Raw genomic sequence first — 22,025 nt, 5'->3', positions numbered from 1 at the left:
TCACAGTTATATATATAAGGTATATAATATCTTATTCCTATCAAAAGCTTGTATGATACTTTGAAAGTATCATATTATGTCAGGACACATACTTTCAAAGACAAGCAGCTCATGAAGCACAACTTAATGCATGATGCAAGTAAGCATTTACTTTAGTTTGAGCTTTTAGTTTGTTCCTTTGGAGATACATCACTCAATGCCCAGAGAGGTTGTGGATACTCCATCCCTTGAGATGTTCAAGGCCAGACTGGATGGGGCCTGAGAAGCCTGGTCTAGTATTAGATATGGAAGTTGGTGGCCCTGCCTGCAGCAGGAGGATTGGAGCTTCATGACCCTTGAGATCCCTTCCAACCCAATCCAAGCCATTCTATGATTCTATGATTCTATGATTCTATGATTCTATGATTCTATGATTCTATGATTCTATGGCTGACCATTTGCTTTTACAGAGTATATTTAACTATCTATTTAAAAAATATGTAGGATCTGAAAATTCAGTGTACTTAGAAGAGATAGCTAACTTGGGTAATCAATTCTACTTCATTCAAATCTCAAACACATCATGTAAGCTATGCTTAGGAAAAAAAAAGACTAAAAATCCAAGTAAAATTAACCATAAAATAGAATGAAGATTTCATGTACAGTGATGTCATAACACTACTGTTATTGTTTTAGTTCATTTAAATGAGTAAGTCTGTACAGTGGGTGCTGTGAAAACTTTCTAGCACTGGAAAATTATTCTATCTTGATGTATGTCTTAAATACTGACCACAGAGTACAAAAACTGAGCACATATAACACTGTCAACTCATCGAGTTTAACACTAAAATTGATGGTGTATATTGTCCTATCTCAAAGCTTATCTGAAATCATGTGAGTCTTTAAGGAAGCCAGCAAGTACTTGCAATGCAGCCACACCAGTTCAGACACTGGCAGCACAGCTGTGCCAGCAAACACTACACTCTCCACAGCCCAGCTGACTTGCAGCAGGTCACTGCAGCCACTGCAATGCCATCTCCACACCTTTCCCCATTGTGCTGCAACAATGCACATCTCTATGCTGCACTCAATCATGATCACAACATGATTTTCCAACACTTTGATGATTCAAAAAATACGGAAACTGCCTTGATAGACCATTTGTAGCTATGGAAATAGTGATACCTCTGATAATTTTTTAAACAATTGTTGAGTGGGCATTTAGCTCTTCAGAGGAGTTTGAGTAAGTCACTGCACTGACTATTAAAACAACTAATATTAGAACAACTCTCAGAAAAAAAAATAAATCAGGAAAGTAAATCATTTAAGCTTCTACTGAGGCATGCAGCCGTGGTCTGGCCAACATAAAAACTGCTGTAGAGATTAGGCCAGGCATCCATCTACTCCATTGCTCCATTCCTGGCAGTAATAATTAGTGATGCGTAGGAAGAGAGCAAGAATAAAAGCAGCACACGCTGATTCTTCCTCCAGCAAGTGGCCACATGTCGCTTAGGAACTAAGTCAGAAGAATTAAATACCAGAATTGAACTGATTTTGACTTTATGGTTTAAGGTAGATAATGAAGGATTAAAATGTTTGCAACAGCTGAACGACAAAAACACAGGAAGCAAAAAAGAAGCCATACTATTTTACCTGCATGGAATTCACATTTTTACTCTGCTCAAGCAGTGGTGAATCTTCACAACCTGAGCTATCTCTCCAGTATGCCAAATCCTCTTCAAGTACTTGCATTTTAATCAAGGAATGATTTGAGCTGCTCTGTTTATTCTCAGTCTTCTAGGAGCTGTGTTCTGCATCTGAATGATGAAAGCCTCCATTACATTTGAATTGAGGCTTGTATTTCTGCACCACTTCTTTCAGCACTTTTCATATTTCCTATTACAGTGCACAGAGCTAATTATACTGCACTCTATTTGCATTTTCCAGCTTACAATTCACAGCAATGCAATAAAAAATTAAGCAGAGTAGAGTAGTCAGGTAACTCCCCTTGAAAAGCGTACGGTTCCTTGTTCTGATTTATCATAACTCTTGTGAAATTAGTTGCATTACTAATTCCCGGGAAAAGTAAATATATATATATATATATATATATATATATATAAAGGAAAATATATTGGTGTTTATCAAAATTCTGTCAAAAATGAGTTTGTTAAGGAAGGAAGGGAGAAAGGGAGGAAAGGAGGGAGGGAGGGAGGAAGGGAGGGAGGGAGAAAGAGAGGAAGGAAGGGAGGGAGGGAAGGAGGGAGGGAGAAAATAACCACTCGGGAGCTAAATTATTGTAAGTCTAAAACTAACTCAAGAGATGATTTAATATCTCCTGCTCCTCTAAAGGAGAATGCAGGCTAGCTGGATGCCTGGTGGATGTCATCTAATGTGTTACTGATCCAGCAAAGATGACTGAAACACCTGGTCTGTTTCAGTGCTTTATTACTCATACTTAGATTTTTTTTCCCTACTAATATTTAAAATATATCTCCTTTACTTCAAATTAAACCTATCATTTCTTTTCTTATCTTTTATCACGCATTGGCCTGTTAATCATCCCCTTTAGTGAACTGCTGCACGTTGAAACACCTACTGGGTGAACAGGCTGGGGAAGAGACAGACAGAAAACAAACACTGCTCCTCCACAAATCACATTTTCTAAGCTTCCTTCAGGTCTTACAGATTCCAAGAGAAATATTATTTTACTCACTGTCCTGACACCACACTGGGCAGAGAATTACACTTGATGCCTGGCAAACACCAAGAACAACATAATTACCTTTTGTGCCTTTCATGATACTCCTCAGTGTAATTACTTATAACAACATCCTTTGGTTCCTATTTACTCATATTTTGTAATTTTCTGTAACACTACTGCCTTAGCCTCCATTTTGTATTTGTGCATTTGATGTCATTTTTACAGACAGTACTTTATATTTTTTATGAAATTTCTTCCTGTTAATTTCTCCAACCTATTCAGTATTTATAATTTAATCCTGTCAGTCAACATGCCTGTAACTTCTTTCAACATGCCATCATTAAAAGGACTTTATAAGCATCGTTTTTATTCCATGATTCCAGTTATCACCACTAATGCAGATTAGCTCTTGGAGGAAGGGAAGGGAAGGGAAGGGAAGGGAAGGGAAGGGAAGGGAAGGGAAGGGAAGGGAAGGGAAGGGAAGGGAAGGGAAGGGAAGGGAAGGGAAGGGAAGGGAAGGGAAGGGAAGGGAAGGGAAGGGAAGGGAAGGGAAGGGAAGGGAAGGGAAGGGAAGGGAAGGGAAGGGAAGGGAAGGGAAGGGAAGGGAAGGGAAGGGAAGGGAAGGGAAGGGGCGTCTTGTGTTTATTCCTCTCATTTTGATAACTCTTCATTAGGAGCAATTTGTTACTTTTCCCCTAGATTATGTATTCTTATTTTAAAGTTATGTGAAGAGCATAGCAAGATATATTTTCTACAAAATAACATGGCTACTATATATTTCCCTTTCATCCATTAAACCAGTGGTCCTGGTGAAGAACAAAATCAGGTTGCTTGACACAGATTCAGGACACATCTGTGTTGGCTGTTCACAGGTGATGCTGGGTGTTTATCTCTAAACACTCTCTGGATTAATACTGGTTCTGATATTTTATAGACTTCATGGAATCGTTGAGGTTGGAAAAGACCTTTAAGACCATCTACTTCAACCCCAACTGATCCCCACCATGCCCACCACCCATGTTCCTCAGGGCCACAACTCCACAGTTCTTGAACTCCCCCAGGGATGGCGACTCCCCCACCTCCCTGGGCAGTCTGTGCTATTGCCTCACTGCTCTCTCAAAGAAATTTTCCCTAAAATCCAACCTGAACCTCCCCCGATGCTACCTCAAGGCAATTACCTCTCATTCTAGAACCTTAGAGTTCTGTGTTATTGTTAAGGTGTTGAGCTGAGATTCTTGCTTTCCCATCTGTATTGGGCAGCGGGGGAGAAGGGTACATTTTATTTTTCCCCTTCATTAGGACACCACCTTCCAACTGACACACCAGTCATTCAGGAACCCCCTTTTTCATGAAGCCCACTGAGATGATGATGATTACTAGTATTTCAAAGAAAGTATGTATTTGAATATTTCTAAACAGAACAAAAAATATATCTAGCAACTATTTTTATTTGATAATTGCATCCTGAAGAGGCGAAGCTGCAAGATCTCAGAAAATAGAAGATGAACAAGATCCAAGGCTAAGTTCTTTTTAGCACTGTTAGCTTTATGCCTCAGTTGCCAGTGCAAATACAATGCATGCTTCCAGTAGCTTTTATTTCTTTAAAAATAGACATGAAATTTTATCCCTAGCTTTGAACTATAATACATAAAAAGGATATTTTGTTTTACTTATAATAGTTTCAAAGTGTGAAAGCCCAGGAATACACTGCACAGGTCAGGACAAAGAATACTTTATACTGAGGGGTTTTTTTTAATGTGTTTTTCCTATGACTGTATCCATTTGAGCTTGTTCATAATGATTTGCTTTTAAAGAAACTGAAGTCTTCATGCTCACTTTTCTCATCCTACTACATCCATTTGCAAATATTACACATTAAACCTATTTTCAGAGATGACACAGAACAGCTTTGCTTTGCTTCCCTGTACTTTTATTCTTCTAGAGTTTTTCCAGTTAGCTTACAATTAGTACCAATCAACAGACACTTCTGCACGGTAAGCATGCGTCTGTATAAATATGTGCCACTAAAACTGATCAGAGGCAGCCTTGTTCCTGTACCTAATATAGTCAGCTTCTTACATGGGAAGACAGATAGGACAAAGGGGAACATTTTAGATCTGAAGGAGGGGAGATTTAGATTAGATGTTACAGGGAAATTTTTCAGAGGGCAGCGAGGCGCTGGCACAGCTGCCCAGAGAAGCTGTGGTGCCCCATCCCTGGAGGCTCAAGGCCAGGTTGGATGGGGCCCTGGGCAGCCTGAGCTGGTGGGGGGCAGCCCTGCCCACGGCAGGCATTGGGGTGGTGTGGGCTCTGAGGTCTCTTCCAACCCAAACCATTCTGTGATTCCATGATTCTATGATTGTCGTCATTGTTCTGGTTTAGAAATATCAGGAGAATTGTACCACAGCGGTAATACTATAAAAAGAAACCAATAATCCAAACCAAGGAAAACACAGGTAAAATATTAAGGAAAAAAAAATCACGTTCAAGTTCTGCACTGTTCCACTAGGTGTCCTTCCTGTTTCCCAGGCAACATCACCGTGAGCGAGATCATACCCACCTACACCTATTCGTACAGCGCACCAAATAAAACACAAGCCATTTCTTTGTAATAAAGTGGAATTAAAAGCAAGTCACCGCGATTAAAATCTAACGGCAGCCGTACGTCAGGCAATTCACACGAACAGCAGGGAAGAAAGCGCCACCGTTCCCTGCAGGACAGCCCCCCAGGCTCCCGGCGCGCTCCCACGCACAGCACACACAGCCCGGCCCGCCTTCAGCCGCCTCCCCTTGCTGGTGTCTCCCGTCCCGCAGCACCGCCCCGCGGAGGCGGAGCCGCGCAGGACTCGGAGGAGCCGCCGCTGCCGGAACCGCCGCCACCCGCGTCGTGGCCATGGAGGACTTTCACCCCCACAACGACGAGGTAGGGGCTCTCCGCCCGGCCCCGCCTCGCTGTAGGGATCCGCCGGCGCCGTCCGGCCGTGAGCGCGGTGCCGGGCCAGCAGCGGGCGGGGCGCGGCCGGGGCTCTGCGGTGTCCCGGAATCTCGAAACGGAGCGACGCGTTTGGGGGCTGAGCGGGCGGTGGCGGCGCCCGGCAGCCGCCGTCGTAGCCGTGCTATGCTGGGAGACGGCGGCTGCTTACTGAAAGGAACCGAGCGGCCTTTTCCCCCTTGCTCTCCGCGTTCGGATCTGTAGCCGCCCGTTTCTATTGGAAACTCGCAGAGACGTCACTGTCCTTGAGATTTGTGCCCTTGCCCATCTGTTTGGAATCGACGGGTGTAGAGAAGCAGATGGCACAGGTGGATGTGCCAGGTTTTCTCTAGAAGCCAGGCTGAATTCTGAGGAATCAGAATGCGTAGAAGATAGGGTATGTTAGAACTGCAGGGAAAGTTTCTCGGCTGTGCCAGAAAATAACTGATGTTTATTTATTACAGATGATCTTCAATGCTGATGAGGCCCACAACATAGTTAAGGAGGTAGGTGTTAGTTACAGCTCATGCTTCAGAGAAACACTTTGTCTTGCAGTATAGTGAAAAGAGAGACTTTAATTAACCATCCCTGAGAGATTTGAGCTTATACAAAATATGAACCACTATTTAAATCAAATGAAAGCAGACCTTCATTTGAAACTACTTTAAGCTTCAGTTCTTGTCTTCAGCTGTCTGGGGGAGGTGACAGGGAGGGATAGAATTTGCTTGTTGGAATGTTGAGGGAGGATGGTCACAGGTTGCATAGGAAAATCATTGTTTTATTTTTTTCCCTTTATCCAGCTAGAGAGTAGGCAATCACTGGAGCAGGCAGCCTGGACAAAGTCTTGAGCAGCCTTGATATCACATTTGGAGATGTAGCTTTGGCTGGAGGTTGGGCCATATGAGCTTGTTCTTCTGTCAACATTTAAAAATATAGTAATTTTTGCACAAAAAGAGCAAGCTGAAAATGAGTAGCCTGCCAGTCTAAAATGCCTGATGACATGGTTAACGAAGAGAACACAGCATATTGATGTTGTCACCTTTTACAAGGAAATACTGTTTTTATAAGGGTACATCACCTAGAGGGCCTGTGCAGGTCCTGCCCTCCCATGACAGGATAGTGCTTCTTGAGCTGCTCCAGGTCACAGCAGCAAGCCCTCAGCTGTCAGGTGAACAACAGTTCAACCCTTACATAACTGGCCCTGTCTTGGGAGGCCAGATACAGTATCAGAGATTCTCTTTATTTTTACATCTGAGGCTGGGAGCAAAGCCAAGCCTTTCTGCCGCTGACCTAAAGCTTAACTAGATCCAAGCAGTTCTGGTATTGAATAAATCTCTGAAAAAGACCAGAATCCCAGTAGCACCACTGAGTGCTGTTGTCCTGTTTTGCATTTGTTTCCATCGAGTCACTGTCTAGGTTTATACAATGGGATCAGAACTAATTGGGTTTTATAGGATCTGGAACACCAATCTCTCTCATGGTATGTTAGTGGGAGGTATGTGCATGAAGTCTGAGTTACTGACTCAGAGAACATAGCTTTGTTTTACTTGCCTATTACAAATGTACATTTCTTTACACTGTAATAATACAGTTTTCACGAGTACATAATGCTGAATTTCAATAGGAACAGAGAATGCAATTTAATAATTACAGTTGGAGAGGAGGCTTTCTGTTGTTCAGTCATTAAGTTTAACCAAGGATTAGTCAATCCAAAGCTGTGGGAGGATATGCAGTTTTTCAGGAATTTTAGTGCTGTGGGATGCAACACTTAAGCATCTGTTGCTTTCACATCTGCCTCATCATTTAAGCTGGGATTTGTGTTCTGCTGTAGTGACTCCAGCTATCTGAAGATCTTGGAGCATTGCTCAGAAACTGTGAAGGGATGACCAGATCAGAGTAGTACAGTTTCCACTGCAGCAGCACGTGAAAGCCAAGCTGGAGAAGACAGTCATTGAGAATAAGGTGGAGGGGATGGGGGGGGCTTTAGTATTTCCACTGGTAAATAGATCCTGTGGTTTCACTTGGCACTTAAAGCATATGGCTAATAATTCCTATACCAAATTTTCACTCAGAGCCTCATTTTTCTCCATGCAGTAGTGGGGTAAATACATACTAAAAGGTATTTCCAAAGAAAGCTCATTTTACTTCCCATTCAGCTATTGATACCTGTTGAGCTGAAGTAATTCAAAGGAAGCCAGTTGCCAGATACAGTTCTTAGATTATACAGCACATTTTGAACCTTTACATTTTGAAGCTTCCTCTATTTACTGTTACTTTTTTTTCCCCTCTCCCACTCTGTTTTAGTGCATAGAAAGTGTTCTAGGCAAAGCAGATTACAACCACAACAAAGTCAACCAGTGGACTGCAGCTATAGTGGAACAGTCGCTGACACATTTGGTAAAACTGGGGAAAACATATAAGTACATTGGTGAGTAGGAGTACCTATCTACCTTTTTACAGTCACAGTGAGTAATTGCTGAAAAGTTTGTTTCAGTGCAGTGCTATGCTCAATAGAAAAATTGTTAAACTGTAAGCAAAGCAGAGCAAATACTTGAACTCTTCTGTTACAGAGATGTTTAATAGTACTTGTGGTAAAGCTATGGAACATTTACTTGGGCTAAGCATGCTGTCAGCAGCACAGAAGGTGCCACGTTACACAGACTTCCCTGACTTTTAAGCAATCCTAAAGCAATCATATCAATGTTTTGGCATCAGTTCAGTAAATAGGTTGTAATGCTTTAACATAAAGGAAAGCACAGCAGTGATATCATAGTAGCAAAGTCCTAGGCTGTAGCAAGTGGGGATAAGCTCTAACATAGTAGCCATGGACAGAGAAACAGGAAAGAAGCTGCTTACCCCTGGGAGGCCTCAGATGGCAAAGATCTCAAACAAGATATCCTCACTGCCACTGCCAACCCTTAAATGAGGTCTGGGAAGGGGTGGATCCTGGCTGCACTCCAGTTACTCAGGTACATTGCATGCACCTGAGCTCCCCTGGGTTGGTCCTGCCTTTCCACCAGGTGCTCAATCACTGGTTCAGGCCATGACTTAGCATTTCTGCTACACAGATACTTTATTTATTTATTTATTTTTAATAAAAGCATTTTATTAGAATTATGCTTTTTAGAAGTAAAGACTTTTACAAGATTTTCAGTCCTCTAAGCTACTTCATGTCCTGTTATTTTTCTGTGCATATCTATGGAAGAGAAATGGAGAAAAGTGCATGTTTAAAATGCTATTATATCAACGCTTCACAAAAGAACCAAAGCAAATGTTAGCACCTTGGTCTGTTTTTAAAGTCTTCAATTCAAACTGAACATTTTTACAATAGTTACAAATCAGTTTAGAAATGCCCTGTTGCCACGTTCAGGGAGCAGCCAACGCTACCTTTGGGAAGCAGTTCTTATCCAGTGTGACTTCTGCTGTATGGTGAGGACAGCACTTGAAACCCAGTTCTGTGGTGCACCTGACAAAAGCTGTATGTAAGTAGTTTAAAAGATAGAAAGGACAATCCTATTAGCAAGCATTTTGTTAAAGCCATTGTCTTTACATGACTAAAGATAATCATGAATCAAATACCGAGCTCTTGAGGAAAATACTGGGAGTGATGGAATGTCAAAGTAGGTGTTGGCTTAGTTGAATGCCTCCTGACAGCCATATGAAAAAATAATGTGAGTTGGAGTTCAGAAAATGTGAACGATTCACCTCTTCAATAATGAAAGCCGTGGTTTTATGACTGTATCTTTCAGTAACCTGTGCAGTGATGCAGAGAAGCGGAGCTGGTCTCCACACAGCAAGCTCGTGCTTCTGGGACACTACAACTGATGGTAGGCTTCCTCAGATTAAATACTGTAGCTGAAGAAATGGTACCTGTTGCTCAATTGTAACAGTTTGGTTGAAGTGTTGGAAGAGTGATCATAGAAGCAGTAGGTTCCAGAATTAAACCCTTGTTTACAATCCCAGGAAAAGTGTTTTGTTGACCACAGAATCTGTGTCTGCATTAGGAATGACTGCTTTGAAGGTGCTGCAAAGCAAATGTAGAAATGTCTTCTTATTTGAACAAATGTGAAAAAAAATGAACCCTCTTGGGTAACCATTGATCAATCGGAGAGGCAATAAAACATTGTTTTCAGTAAAAGTGAGTGCATTGTCCTAAGCATATCAGTCTGTCTGCTGTAAAGAGACAGTGATGCTGTGAAGGAGAACAGTTTGGTAAAAATAGGAGCAGTATGACTACAACATGTTTTTCAACCACCGAACTCTCAAGTCAGGTGATATATAGGCTTTTCATGTGCTTTCTAACATCTAAGTTAGTTCTGAAGTTCAGGGTATAATAATCCAGCTTTTAAAAAGAGATTCTTATCTCTTCCTGGTATTTAGGTAGTAAACAATGTCCAAATTAGTACAAATGTTTTGAGGAATTTAGTCTAACTAGAGCCAGCATGACAATAATAGTAACTACTTCAAATCACAACTGTGTTATTGCTCCTAACTGAACATAGTTTACGTTGAGATAAAATGAATGTAATAAAGGGGCTGAAATTGTATTTTTATGTTTTGTAACAAATTATAATGATCTCTTCTAGGGACCTGCACAGTGAGATGGGAGAACCGAACAATGAACTGCATTGTCAACGTGTTTGCTGTTGCTATTATCCTGTAGCTGACTAGAAGATAAATATAAGCAACACCGCAGCCTATAAAAAAAATGTTCCAAACACATGGTTAAATATTTCAATTAGTTGTATATGTATATATATATATTTTTTTTTCTTTAAGAGGTGGTATAGCAGACAGGAGTTCTCTAGGGAGGGCATACAGTCTAAGCCAGTTCTCATAGATTAACTATTTGAAATTGAGCAAAAGAAGAATGAGAGAAAGCAAGTTTTCAGAATTGAAATATTCAGAAGTATGTTAATGAGAAGATGCCACAAAGATCAATAGAATTTACATCAAAGCTAATATCAAAGACACTATATTCAAGAGGAACATATCTAATCAAAGAGAAAGGTGAAAGGGCAAGCAAGACCTCTCAGGATTCTTGTGCCTTTGGGAACAAATTATGGATGCAGAGTGCACATACTGTAAACAGTATCAAGTGCTTCATGTTTGATTAAATATAACTGACTTCTTATTGAATGCTGGTGCCTTTGAAATTGCGTGAACTTCACTCTTCAGTCAGGCTTGAACTTCTGCATTGAGATTGGATTCATACAAGCTTTCCTCTGTGAGGCAGAGGCTGACTTCACTAGGGCAAAGGTGCAATGTACTTAGGCCTAACAAGAATACTGATTTTTCTTCAGAATGGAGAATATTATATCTGTTGTCAATTGAAGAAATCAGACATTAGCATTGAATTCATAATTTGCCCTTCCTAAAGCATTCAAAGGTACTTGCATTCGATTTTATTCCATGACTTCATAATCTGTGACATGCACTTTATTGAGTCCTCCTGCAATGCAGGACTAACCAGGAGCGAGGGCAATAAGAGTTGGCCCTCATTTCTCCAAGTGGGACTTTGTTGTTCAGAGAGAAGGCACACGCATTTCTAGAGGCTCTTGTTACCTTTGAAACCATTTATCTTAAAGCAACATATATATAGAAGTATTTCCTATATTCTCTAAATCTAGAATTTAATCATAATCCTATTAAAATATATTTTGAGCACTAAGAATTCCCACCCTATCAAGATTTATGCAAGTTCTTAAATTTGCTCATCTGATGAGTCTTAACTTGAATTATTCCACATGGAAGAAAAGCATTTGCACAAGTATTTGCTAGATTGGGGCCTACATTTTTGTTTATTAATGCACAATGTATGTGATAAAGATGTATCAATACCAAAAATGCCTGAATGACTGCTGCCACTAAGTGGCAGCTGCGTTAATTGTTCTATCAGATGCTGCTTAAGGATAGAGCTTTTTCTTCATTACTGCATGTCTTTGGAAGAGATTAGTAACTACCTAACAGCTACTGTAAGGCTGTCCTGCAGTTCTAACAGATAAGTATTAAAGCACTGTTATGCAGTTTTGTTTGGTTTTCTGGTAGCTGACTAGTAGGACATATAGCAAGTAATCTGTACAAAGAGTAAGCTAAGAATCGTGTCATTGCTTAAATTGTGTAGTCATATAGCTGCTCTGAGACTACGTACCAATGGAATGTGTAATTCACAGTGCTGTGGAAAAGCTCTTGCTTTGCAAACGAATAGAGTTCTGCTTTGACCTGAGTGCAAGTAAAATTAAGCACTGTAATGTTACCTTTGCCTTAAAGGCAAGTATAGTGTGAAGATGTATATGTATATTGTACTGACCTTCAGATATATAGCAGTTCAACCTCATATGGGTTAGGACAGCACTTTCTGAATGCAGTGCTGCCACTTAAGAGCTGACTTGTGAAACTAAAGAAAATGCAGAGTTTCACTGATTTTCAGAATTGCACAAAGTGGAAAAGGTAAGTGGAGCAGTGACTGGAAGGATGGGGTTGTTGTAGTGTGAGATGTAAAAGTCGTGGTGGCTGTTATCCCTATTTAATGGGCGTTCAGGTGCTGTGGTCAGAAGTATTCCATACAGCTATTTGTAACTTATTTAGTGTTTCTGCTTTACTTGAAAACAAGATGCACTGAGCAGGGCTATCAGTTTAACAAGGCTTGGTGAAAGTTCCACTGCAAAAGAAACCTGGAAAATGCTGCTTAATTGTAAGACCGCTTCATTTTTCTTTCTACCAGAATCAAAAACTAAAGATTTGCCTTAGCTGTATCTCTGCCTTGTGTGTTTGATCTATGCAAACGGCGATTGAGAGCAGTATTTCTCTACTTCCCTTCACTTGCATACAATAGTGAGAACATGGGAAATTTATTCCAAGTTGTGCCAGCATATTAAAGACAAGACACATCAAAGGCTAATTCCCAGATGTCGACCGTTTCCCATATATTTTGTCAGCTCAGTTCTGTTTGTCATGGCGATTCAATAAGACAGTTTTCATTGCTCCAGGAAGATTATTACAAAAGTCTGGGAAAAGTATTTGCATTTTTCATCATATCCTACCAAATTTGATTTCTTTTCCATCTTTCAACTGCCCATCCCCATGTGGGTACCAACAACTACTTGTGTTTAATACATCTCTCAAAATGAATTCTGGCCAACACTGCTTCATTTCCCAAGTAATTTTTTTTTTTTTTCAAGTATGAAACTCTGGACTGCAGAATATGGGAATACATTTCAATAGTGCTTTCTATCAATATGATATTTTCCTTAACTATTGCAATCGTGGGAGTAAGTTGTTATTAACAATATAGGTCTTAGTAGTGGGACAAAATGTGCATCAAATTATAGCCTGATATATGGAGTTACATGGTCCTATGTATGACTTCATGACAAAAGACACCTGTTACTCCTCTGCTACAAAAAAGCATGTAAGAGTTTTGTTATCAGAATTGTGTGAAAGGAAAGTTGTGATGCCTCTTTTCTCTTTATACTTGCTCAAGGAAACTAGTGCAGATCCTTCTATGGTCAGTTTATATTCATGCAATCTAAAGTGCTATGTAGAAGCTGTTGAATTCTCAGTTTGTAGCTAGCTGTTTATTTTAATTTGGCTGACAATTTAAACACACCATAAAAGACAGAACGTTATCACTAACCTGTATGCATTAGTTCTGTAGCTGCTGTACAGGGAAAAAAGGGAGGCCTCACTGTGGACTTCCAATACTAGGCAGCATATAAACAGAAGGGGGTGTGACTGTTTATGAGAATGGATAGTGATAGGACAAGGGGGAATGGTTTTAAGCTGAGACAGGGGAGGTTTAGGTTAGATATTAGGAGGATGTTTTCCACACAGAGGGTGGTGACGCACTGTAATAGGTTGCCCAAGGAGGCTGTGGATGCCCCATCCCTGGAGGCATTCAAGGCCAGGCTGGATGTGGCTCTGGGCAGCCTGGTCTGCTGGTTGGCGACCCTGCACATAGCAGGGGGGATTGAAACTAGGTGATCTTTAAGGTCCTTTTCAACCCAGGCCATTCTAAGATTCTTTGCTTTAATACAGACTGCAGATCCTTCAGAGAGGAGTGCAGCAAATCCTATAATGAGCAGTTCTTAACCGATTATGGGGATGCACCTTGCTGGCTCCTGTACAGGCTGACCTAGTCAGTTTGCTTACATTTAATTCCAAGGAGGATTTTTATAATCATGCTGTCAGTAAGTGCAGAGCAGATCAAATCCCACATCAGAATATCCCGAGCCAGTAGGCTCTGCCTGTGTCTCACAAGGCATTTCCGGGCCACAGGCAGTTTTCCCTAGGTGAATGAGCTTGGATGCAATATTCTTTGACTGCAGCAACAAACCTGGCTGCAGTGGAGGTGCTCTGCCTTATGGCCTGCGCCGGGAGAGGGAGCAGCGTGCTTTGCCACGCAGGGGGCGCGGTTTTTCTTTGCCACGTAACGGAGGGAAGGCTGCAGTCTGATGCCACGGAGGGATGTTTTGCTGCTCTGATGAGTCTGAGTCACTACTGAATAACTGGAGCTTTTAGCTCGCCTGTTTGTAGGGCCTTTGTCTTTAAAGATGGCAAGCGTACTGTGTCAGCATGTTTGTTACATTTAAAGTTTTTGAAAGGGAACAAGATGGCACTATGAGGGGCAGATACAAGCTTTTGTGCAACTGCTCTTCCACAGTCTGAGCAAGAAGTAATGGAGAAGGATGATCAGTGTTGCAGTAACACAGTGGTAGCTGGAATCAAACTGCAGTAGGCCTACTGGGCCATACCATAACACGGGCATATGAGGGAAAGACAGGCGAGTTTTGTGGGGACGTTACAATTTTTAAACAGATTCTTTACCTGTACGTGGAGGTTTATTGCTGTTTGCCTGTAGTGGAAGCCAGGGGTCGGCGTTGCCGGCCGCCGGCGGGCGGCGCTGCGGGGCGGGAGACGGAGGCGGTGAGGCGGGCGGGGCCTCACTGTTGCACTGCTGCGGTACCGCGAGGTCGTGGCATCGTTGGTCACCCCGGTGCCCTTTCTGCTTTCTGCTGGGGAGCTCAGGAGATGGTGCTGCAGTCACTGCGAGCTCTGCAAATCGCACATCCCGGCTTCAGCCATTTTTTACGAGGCTCTCCCAGGCCTCACAGAAGTATGCTTTCTGTGCATGTGCTTATATATGACACACTTCTAATTCTGGTGTTGGAGGAGCGGAGGGGCAGCGAGCTCTGCTCTGTGTGACAGCGACAGGGCCCGAGGGAACGGCATGGAGCTGCGTCAGGGGAGGGCAGCTGGGGGTCAGGGAAAGGGGCTGCACCACAGGGTTTCAGCACGGAACGGGATGCACGGGGCTGTGGGCACGGCCACCAGCGCTGGAGTTCAGAGAGCGTCTGGGCAGTGCTCTCAGAAATAGGGTTTGATTTTGGGTGGTCCTGTGTAGAGCCTGGAGCTGGGCTTAATGATCTTTGTGGGTCCCTTCCAACTCGGGATATTCTACGATTCTACATTAACATACTTCCTCTAGAGAGGAGAAACATCACTGTCATTCATATATTATATCACAACAGTATCTACCGATAGTGAACAGATGCTGGGGAATTAAAAATAGACTTGGTATTATATAGAGCCAGCCTCCTTCAGTCACTCACTGAAGCTGGCCAGGGGGCTGTGCAATGTTGTAAAAATTTGCATGTTTTTTTTCCCACTGAGAAGCCAAACCTGAAGTGGAGAAAAGCAGAGAAAGCAGAGAGAGAGAGACAACTGAGACTAAAACTTGAGAAAGAATATAGGTCTACAGGTGTTTTATTTTTGTCCATACATACATAGGAAGACATCAATGACAGGCAAACTCCCAATCAGCTGATTTGCAGCTGAATTGGGAACAGTGTCCCACTGGATGTTATTCAGACATAAAACAAAAGCATGGCTGCTGTCTGAATGCTGTTCAGTTGGACTGCAAAGCCAATAGGCAGTGAATGTTTGAGTCGAGCAGAGATCAAGGCAGAGAGCATGTGGACAGAGCCAGGAATGCACAGGGGGCTTGCGCATCCAACAGCAGGAAAGGCAAGAGAGTCCCGAGCCTGTGGACCAACTCAGGAAGAACAAGCAGGCTCTTAGGAGAGTGCTAAATGTGAAATTATTGGTCCAGCTGTCTAAGAAGCTGGCTGCTAGTTTTGGCTAGGTCTCCTAAAAGCAGCTGGACTGTCTCCAGAAAACTGCTGAAAACAGCTAGTATTTAGGGCAGTTAATGAGCTAGCTTTGTAGAATTTTACAGGGAACTTCTCTTAAGAGTGATCAGACCTTCAAAGGATGCCTGCTGACAGTTTAAGACATTGGAATGGGAGAATGATGTAATGATCTGGGGGAGCAGAGATTTTCTGGCTCTTGCTTTGGAAGGCAGATAGGAGGTAGGCTATGAACAGCCATGAAATCAGTGTAAGCTGAGTGTATTTGTGCTGGTGGAGGAAAAAGGGCTAAGGGAAGAGGAAAAAGTCAGTAATGGATGAGAAGTAAGACCTGCAGTAGTGTTTGGGAGAGATGTATGAGGAATAGATTCTCCAATATGGACAAAAGGGAACAATAATCATAGACGGAGGTGATGTGAGTCCCTTTCAAGTCTTGGTTTGGTAAGTCAACTGGTTTGCAACTCAATCTGTATGTGAGCTAGCAGGCAGGTGACATGGGTATCAGGGAGTTTGAGCTGGCTGGCAAGCACAGACCCTGAGCTAACCTGATGATATGGTGTGCTTGGTACCAGGTAAAGGGAAATTAAGATATGGGCAAAGATAGGCATGTTGTTGCTGACTGATAAGTCAAAAGGAACAGCACCAGAGGGCTGAGAATCTGCATACTTAGAAACTGTAGTGACAGTATTTTGAGAGTCGCACCCAGTTAAAAGTAAGATCAGAGGTTTAAGATGACAAGCATCAGTAATAATAGTAATTGGAAGCATCAGTAATAATATAAAATACCTTTTTTGGTAAGAGATGGAAGTGAAGGAGGGCTGGTAGTTGTATTTGCAAGAGATTGTATTGATATTTTTTTTAAAATGAAAATATTCTGGAATTGGGTGGCGAAAGAGACAAACAGTGTGAGAGATTTGCTTTACAGCTTGTGTGGCATTTACAAGATAACAAAAGGCAGTCCTGTGCAGTCTTACACACTGATACTTCCCTTGTCAAGTGTAAATACCTGATCAGCAAGTAAAGCAGCTAGCTTGAGCCCACAGAATTTGCTGATGGAGCTTTCTTTTGTTGTTACAACGTGCAAAAGCTGTCCCCTTTAGGTGGTGATGGACAGCGTTTTTGTGCATTGGTAGAGGGAGAAGGAAAGGCTTGAAACAAATTAGTGGCTGTGGGCATTGGCTAATAACATCTGTTACATCTGAAGAGGAAGTGGCAACCTGAATGGGTTACAGCTTGATCTCTGCAAATGACTTGAAGAATTTTCATAATTTTCCTGGATTTGGGGCTAGTTTCTGTTGCTTAAATAAATATAAGTATAGCTGATGGATTTTCCTAATAGTAAACTGCCTGTATTGCCCTCTGGGAAATGCAGCTTTTTTTTTTTTTTTTTCCAGCCTAATAGCTTGGTGTTGCTGTTTTCCCCATCCAGCTTCACAAGTGAACATTCATATGACACTGTCATTGTCTGCCTTGATTACCGCTGATCCCAGCCTCCTCCAGGGTTAAGATCCTCTCCTCAGACGTAGCTACAGGGAATGTATCTCCATCATTGGTAACCCATATCCTGATAACCATAACCAATATCACTCTGGAGTGGTTTAGAGCATACAGGCTCCTACAGAATCAGTACATAAAGCTCTCAAATAGGATATTGTCTTTTTGTGACATATCAGAAAAGGGCTCTGGCGAAGTCCTGTAAATACACTGATATATTGGCCTTCTTATGAAAAACTCAGATCGATGCTCATATCACTGTTGTTATTGTAGAGCAGAGCTGATGTTCAGAGCTGCTGCTTGGAGAAATGTTCACCACATACTGCAGGGCTGCTGGAAAGCCTCAGGCAGTGAGTGATGTGACTGACATCCCCAGCTGGTAACTTCATTAATTATGATGGCTTCTAGTTTGGTACCAGTTGAGCGTTGGACAGATTAATTCAAATAAAGGCATTGGGACATTTGTAAACAACAGTGAGTAACCTTAGGCAAGGTTCCCTGGCTATATTTACAACGTGGGTTTTGCTGGTCTCAGGGTATGAAATAGCAGTGAAAGGACTCACAGCTGCAGCAATACTGGTGGCAAAAACTGTGGTCTTTGGAGGTTTTCTGTAAACTGAAAGCAAAGCTGTAGTGGGTAACTGAGCATTAGTTACTACTCTATAAATACTATTTGGTTGCTGCCTTTGTTGCTGCTTTTTACACACCTTTTTTATTATTTATTTTGGTTTGTAGAATTGAGTCTGCTGCTGAGTGCATCGATTTGTGCACATGTGAGACAGATAACAGTGATGGAAGAGGATCCACATGTTTATTCAGCCATTTGCAGCACTGGTACAGTGGACTTTTCACAGCTGAGAGGAACTTTCACTGTTTTGGAGCAGGAGGAAGCAGCTTATCACCTACAGGGCTCTTTATCTGTCTTCTGAGGGAGGTTACTCTAGAAGGTGTTTCCTTGTTGTTTGGCAATCTTTTCTGATTATATCCTTGCTGCTATTTAAGAAAAGTTCAGATCTCAGAGAGCTTGTGTGAATTTGCCACCTGAAAACAGACTTGACCCACTGTCAGTTACCATAGATGAAAGGGAAGTATGAGAAAAAGGGCAAGAGGGTGGTAAAACCACAGCAGCAACCGTCTTCTCTAGCTGCTCATGGGAGCTTACCCAGCCCTAGGCTGACCTGCAGTGGTATTTACTTACGCTTTGTCTCTTTGGGACTGTGAGGTAGAAATCTCTTCCGTTTGGAGAAGTGGAAAGGCTGTTACATGAAACCAGACTTCTGCTCTGCTCTTCTGAACATCGATAGCACAGCGATATATAAGTAGTTGCTGAGCAGTGCTTACACAGAGCCAGGGATGTTTGAGCTTCTGGTGCTGCCCTGCCAGCAAGGAGCTGGGATATGTAAGGAGCCAGGCGGGAATGCAGGCAGGACAGCTGACCCAGCCTGCCCAAAGGGATGTCCTGGACCAGGTGGTGTTGTGCTGAACTACAAAACTGGGGGGCTGTTCAGGGACTGGCTGAATATCAGTGAGTGGTGAGCAACTGCAATGTGTATCATTGATTTGTGTATTCTTTTATGATTATCATTATTATTTTCTCTTTCTTTTCTGTCTCATTAAACTACCTTTATCTCAAACAACAGGTTTTACTTATTTTCCAATTCCCTCCCTTATCTCATTGAGGGAGAGTGAGCTGTACGGTGCTGAGCTTCCAGCCAGGTTAAACCACAATGGCACCAGATGACTTCCATGTGTTTTTTAAAAACATAGGAGCTCATAAATCTTCTATGTAGAATTTAAAGTAATAACAATTAAAAAAACAACAACAAAAAAACCAAACACAGTAGTTAAACGTGGAGACAAAATATTACTGGAGGGAAACAAAACAGTCTGTCTGGGCAATGCAGAGCTGCCTACAGCCCTGGTTCATTTGTAGTGACAGGGGAGGTTGCAGCTGAATCATGTCCTGTGAGACGTGCTGCACTGCTTGGAGTTTGGAGTAAGGCTCCCCGTGCCTTTCCCTGCACCTGCAGTGGGCCTAAACATTTGCAAAACCATTGTGAGAACTGGAGATTCTCCAGAGACTTGCAGAGTTGAGGAACAAGATGAAGAGAGTGAGTGAAGCAGCAGTTGGTAGGAGAGAATGAATGGAGAGAAATCCGTGGTAGTTGAGCAAGCAGAGAGAGACCCATGCAGTGTCCAGGCAAAAGAGCACAAGTGGAAAGGGAGGGATGGACCTAGCAGAATTGCAGATCTGGTGCACAGCTGGAAGGCGTTTGTAAGCTTTCTGCAATTCTTACAATGCATTTCTACTCTGCTGCTATTAATTTCTGTTTGTCTGATCTGGCTTCTGTGTGGTGAATGTAAATGAGAACAGTGGCTTGCTAGGGTCTCTATCAAATGCCAAAACAAATGTGTGCTTCATGACAAATAACTACACTGGCTTGCATCTGTGCAACTGTTGCTGTTGTATTCAGTCAGATGTGAGCATTTGATGCTGCAAACTCTTAGAACCATTAATATCTTAATATTTGCTACTAACAAACACAAACCCACTGAAGGATGGAAAAATAAGAATAGTCAAAACAAATTTGTTAAGAATATTCCAAAATAGAGAATGAACCTGCAGAAGTGTTTGATAGTCAACTTTTTGGTTTTCTAATTTGATTTATCCCCTCACTTAAGGACTGAAATGCAGAAAGTCTCCACCCAGCAGAGAAACTCGTACAGAAAAGAGGAAGCTCTATTTCACAACTAGCCTGGTTTCCCCCTGGGAGATGTGTGATGGTGAACAGGCAGAACAGTGTCTTTATGATAGGTTAAAATTTATGAAAACTTGGACTTGCTTTGCATGTGGGCAGCTTTGCAAGTATTTACCAGGGAAGGAAGGAAGAAGATGAAACTCAGTGCATGCTGAGATTTCACATGTTAGCCAGAGATGACCAGGTGCCTTGCATCCTCCAGAACCCTTTCCAGTTTCCAAAATTAAGATGGGAAACAGGAGCTGATCAGCACTCCAGAGGATCAGGTTCCTTAACTATATTTAAGGTTATTGATTAATCAAATTCTTTTTTTTTCAGATGGCTGCCTTTGGGAAGACAGACAAAATATTACATAAGAAGGAAAGTAAAAAAATGCTGACTGGGAGCCACAAGTGAGATCAATTTCTCTCTTCATCTGTTTGAATTGAACTGCTAATTTTTTCCCTTAGATAAAGCTTTCCATTAGATAAAGTTGGTGTTCTAATTCAATACCAACTGGCTCTTCTTGCCATCAGCAGAGCTTTTTTCATTTGAGTAGGGAATTTTTGTAGCTGGATGAAAGGACAGATCGGGCTTCAATCTTCTTCATAAACTTAGGTGCAACTTGAATTCAATACTGCAAATCACAAGTCCTATGCTCCTATCACTGCTGATTGTGTCTGGAGGGATAAGAGGTGTCATTTCTTTTACAGTTACCCCTACAGAAGAAGCAGAGATAAGACTGGAGGATACTATAGGGCAGCCTTAGTGAGGTAGCCACACCTAATGTTCAGACCCCACTAGAAATGAGGATGATTCTGAGGGTTTTCAAAGCCCCCCACAAGCATGGGCAGTGTCAGAGCTCTGCCTAAGCAATTCCAGTGACTCATTTACTGTGGCACCCAGCAAGTCAGTGATGTGATACAGGTGTGGGAAGAGTTTTGGAGTGGCAATAGACCCTCATCAATGAGAGAGGGTTCTGTCAAGTCCTGACTTCTGCCTATGGCAGCCGTCCCTCCTCCCTTGCACTGCCTCCCCCAGCTGTCCACAGGAGCAACCTTGGGATGCCCCTGCCTTTCAGAGAATCTTGCTGCTGCTTCTTGCATCAAGGTCATGCACCTTGTAACATTGCTTAAACTGCTAAACACCACATTTCCTAAAGGCAAAAAACCACTTTCTGTTTTCAGAGCAAGCTCTTCGGAGCCAGGAATTTGACAGCGAAAGAAATCTGTTGATTGCAAAAACTACCCCTGCTGCTGCCCCTATGACAGGAAAACCCCAGACACCCAGAAAGAGGAAATTTTCAAGAAGAAACCCAGCCTACAGCAGTGGTCAGATTCCAAGCAGTGTTACCTGGCCATAAAACTGGACTATCCTGTGGGCTCAGCAGTAGCCTGCTGTAGCACTAGCTCTCTCCTCAGGATGAGTGAAGAGCTCTGTATGTCCTGTGTGGGAAGCAGTAGTGTTGTCACAGCCATCACCATGTAAGAAATGGTTGGTTGGTTTCTTGTAGCCCATCAGTAATACCACAGATGAGGGGAACTTTTATAGATCAGGCAAGCCTTTAGAAGGAGGGCTTTACTCCTTTAAGCACCCTGGTAGACAGCAGCATTGGTTTAAAACAGTACCATTATTGCATGCCTTGCTGAACAGTAGGGAGGTTTCAAACTATTTTTTTCCTGATGTTTGTATTTCAGTGCAATTTCACTCACATATCATGAATTTAAAATAAACTTCATATTCAGATGATGACTGATAATGCATGTCTTATACTTTTGCAGCATTTACTAAAACAAAACTTAGAAGGAAACTGAGAAGCTTTCATCTGCTTGCTCTTTTGTATGCTTTGGGAAGGCAGTGGTTTAATAATAAGCACAGGATTCCTCTTTCTGAGTTTGAAGGGACAAACGATCCCTGGTATATGCATGCAGCAGGTCTGGGAGTGTCATTAGAACTGGCTACAAAAAGAAAGATCCCCAGAGTCGTAAGAA

At 42.2% G+C, this 22,025-nt stretch overlaps 1 protein-coding gene across 2 annotated transcripts; it reads left to right on the top strand.

Annotated features, from left to right (window-relative positions):
- Window positions 1-5,473: 5,473 nt before the first annotated feature.
- Window positions 5,474-12,409, top strand: DYNLT3 (dynein light chain Tctex-type 3). 2 transcript variants are annotated; one of them, XM_052674123.1, is made up of 5 exons: window positions 5,474-5,606; window positions 6,119-6,160; window positions 7,959-8,082; window positions 9,404-9,481; window positions 10,241-12,409. In XM_052674123.1, exons 1-5 carry the CDS (start codon window positions 5,577-5,579, stop codon window positions 10,315-10,317), a joined length of 351 nt encoding a protein of 116 aa, XP_052530083.1. In that variant the 5' UTR covers window positions 5,474-5,576; the 3' UTR covers window positions 10,318-12,409. The 2 variants fall into 2 exon arrangements, with proteins under 2 accessions (XP_052530083.1, XP_052530084.1); XM_052674124.1 differs by lacking the exon at window positions 5,474-5,606 and adding an exon at window positions 5,780-6,051.
- Window positions 12,410-22,025: the final 9,616 nt, after the last annotated feature.

The sequence above is a fragment of the Tympanuchus pallidicinctus genome, unplaced genomic scaffold, assembly GCF_026119805.1.
Source record: "Tympanuchus pallidicinctus isolate F22 unplaced genomic scaffold, pur_lepc_1.0 scaffold14, whole genome shotgun sequence".
Classification (NCBI taxonomy): domain Eukaryota; kingdom Metazoa; phylum Chordata; class Aves; order Galliformes; family Phasianidae; genus Tympanuchus; species Tympanuchus pallidicinctus.
The sequence above is the reverse complement of the archived record's forward strand: the minus strand, read 5'-3'. Positions and strand labels throughout refer to the sequence as shown.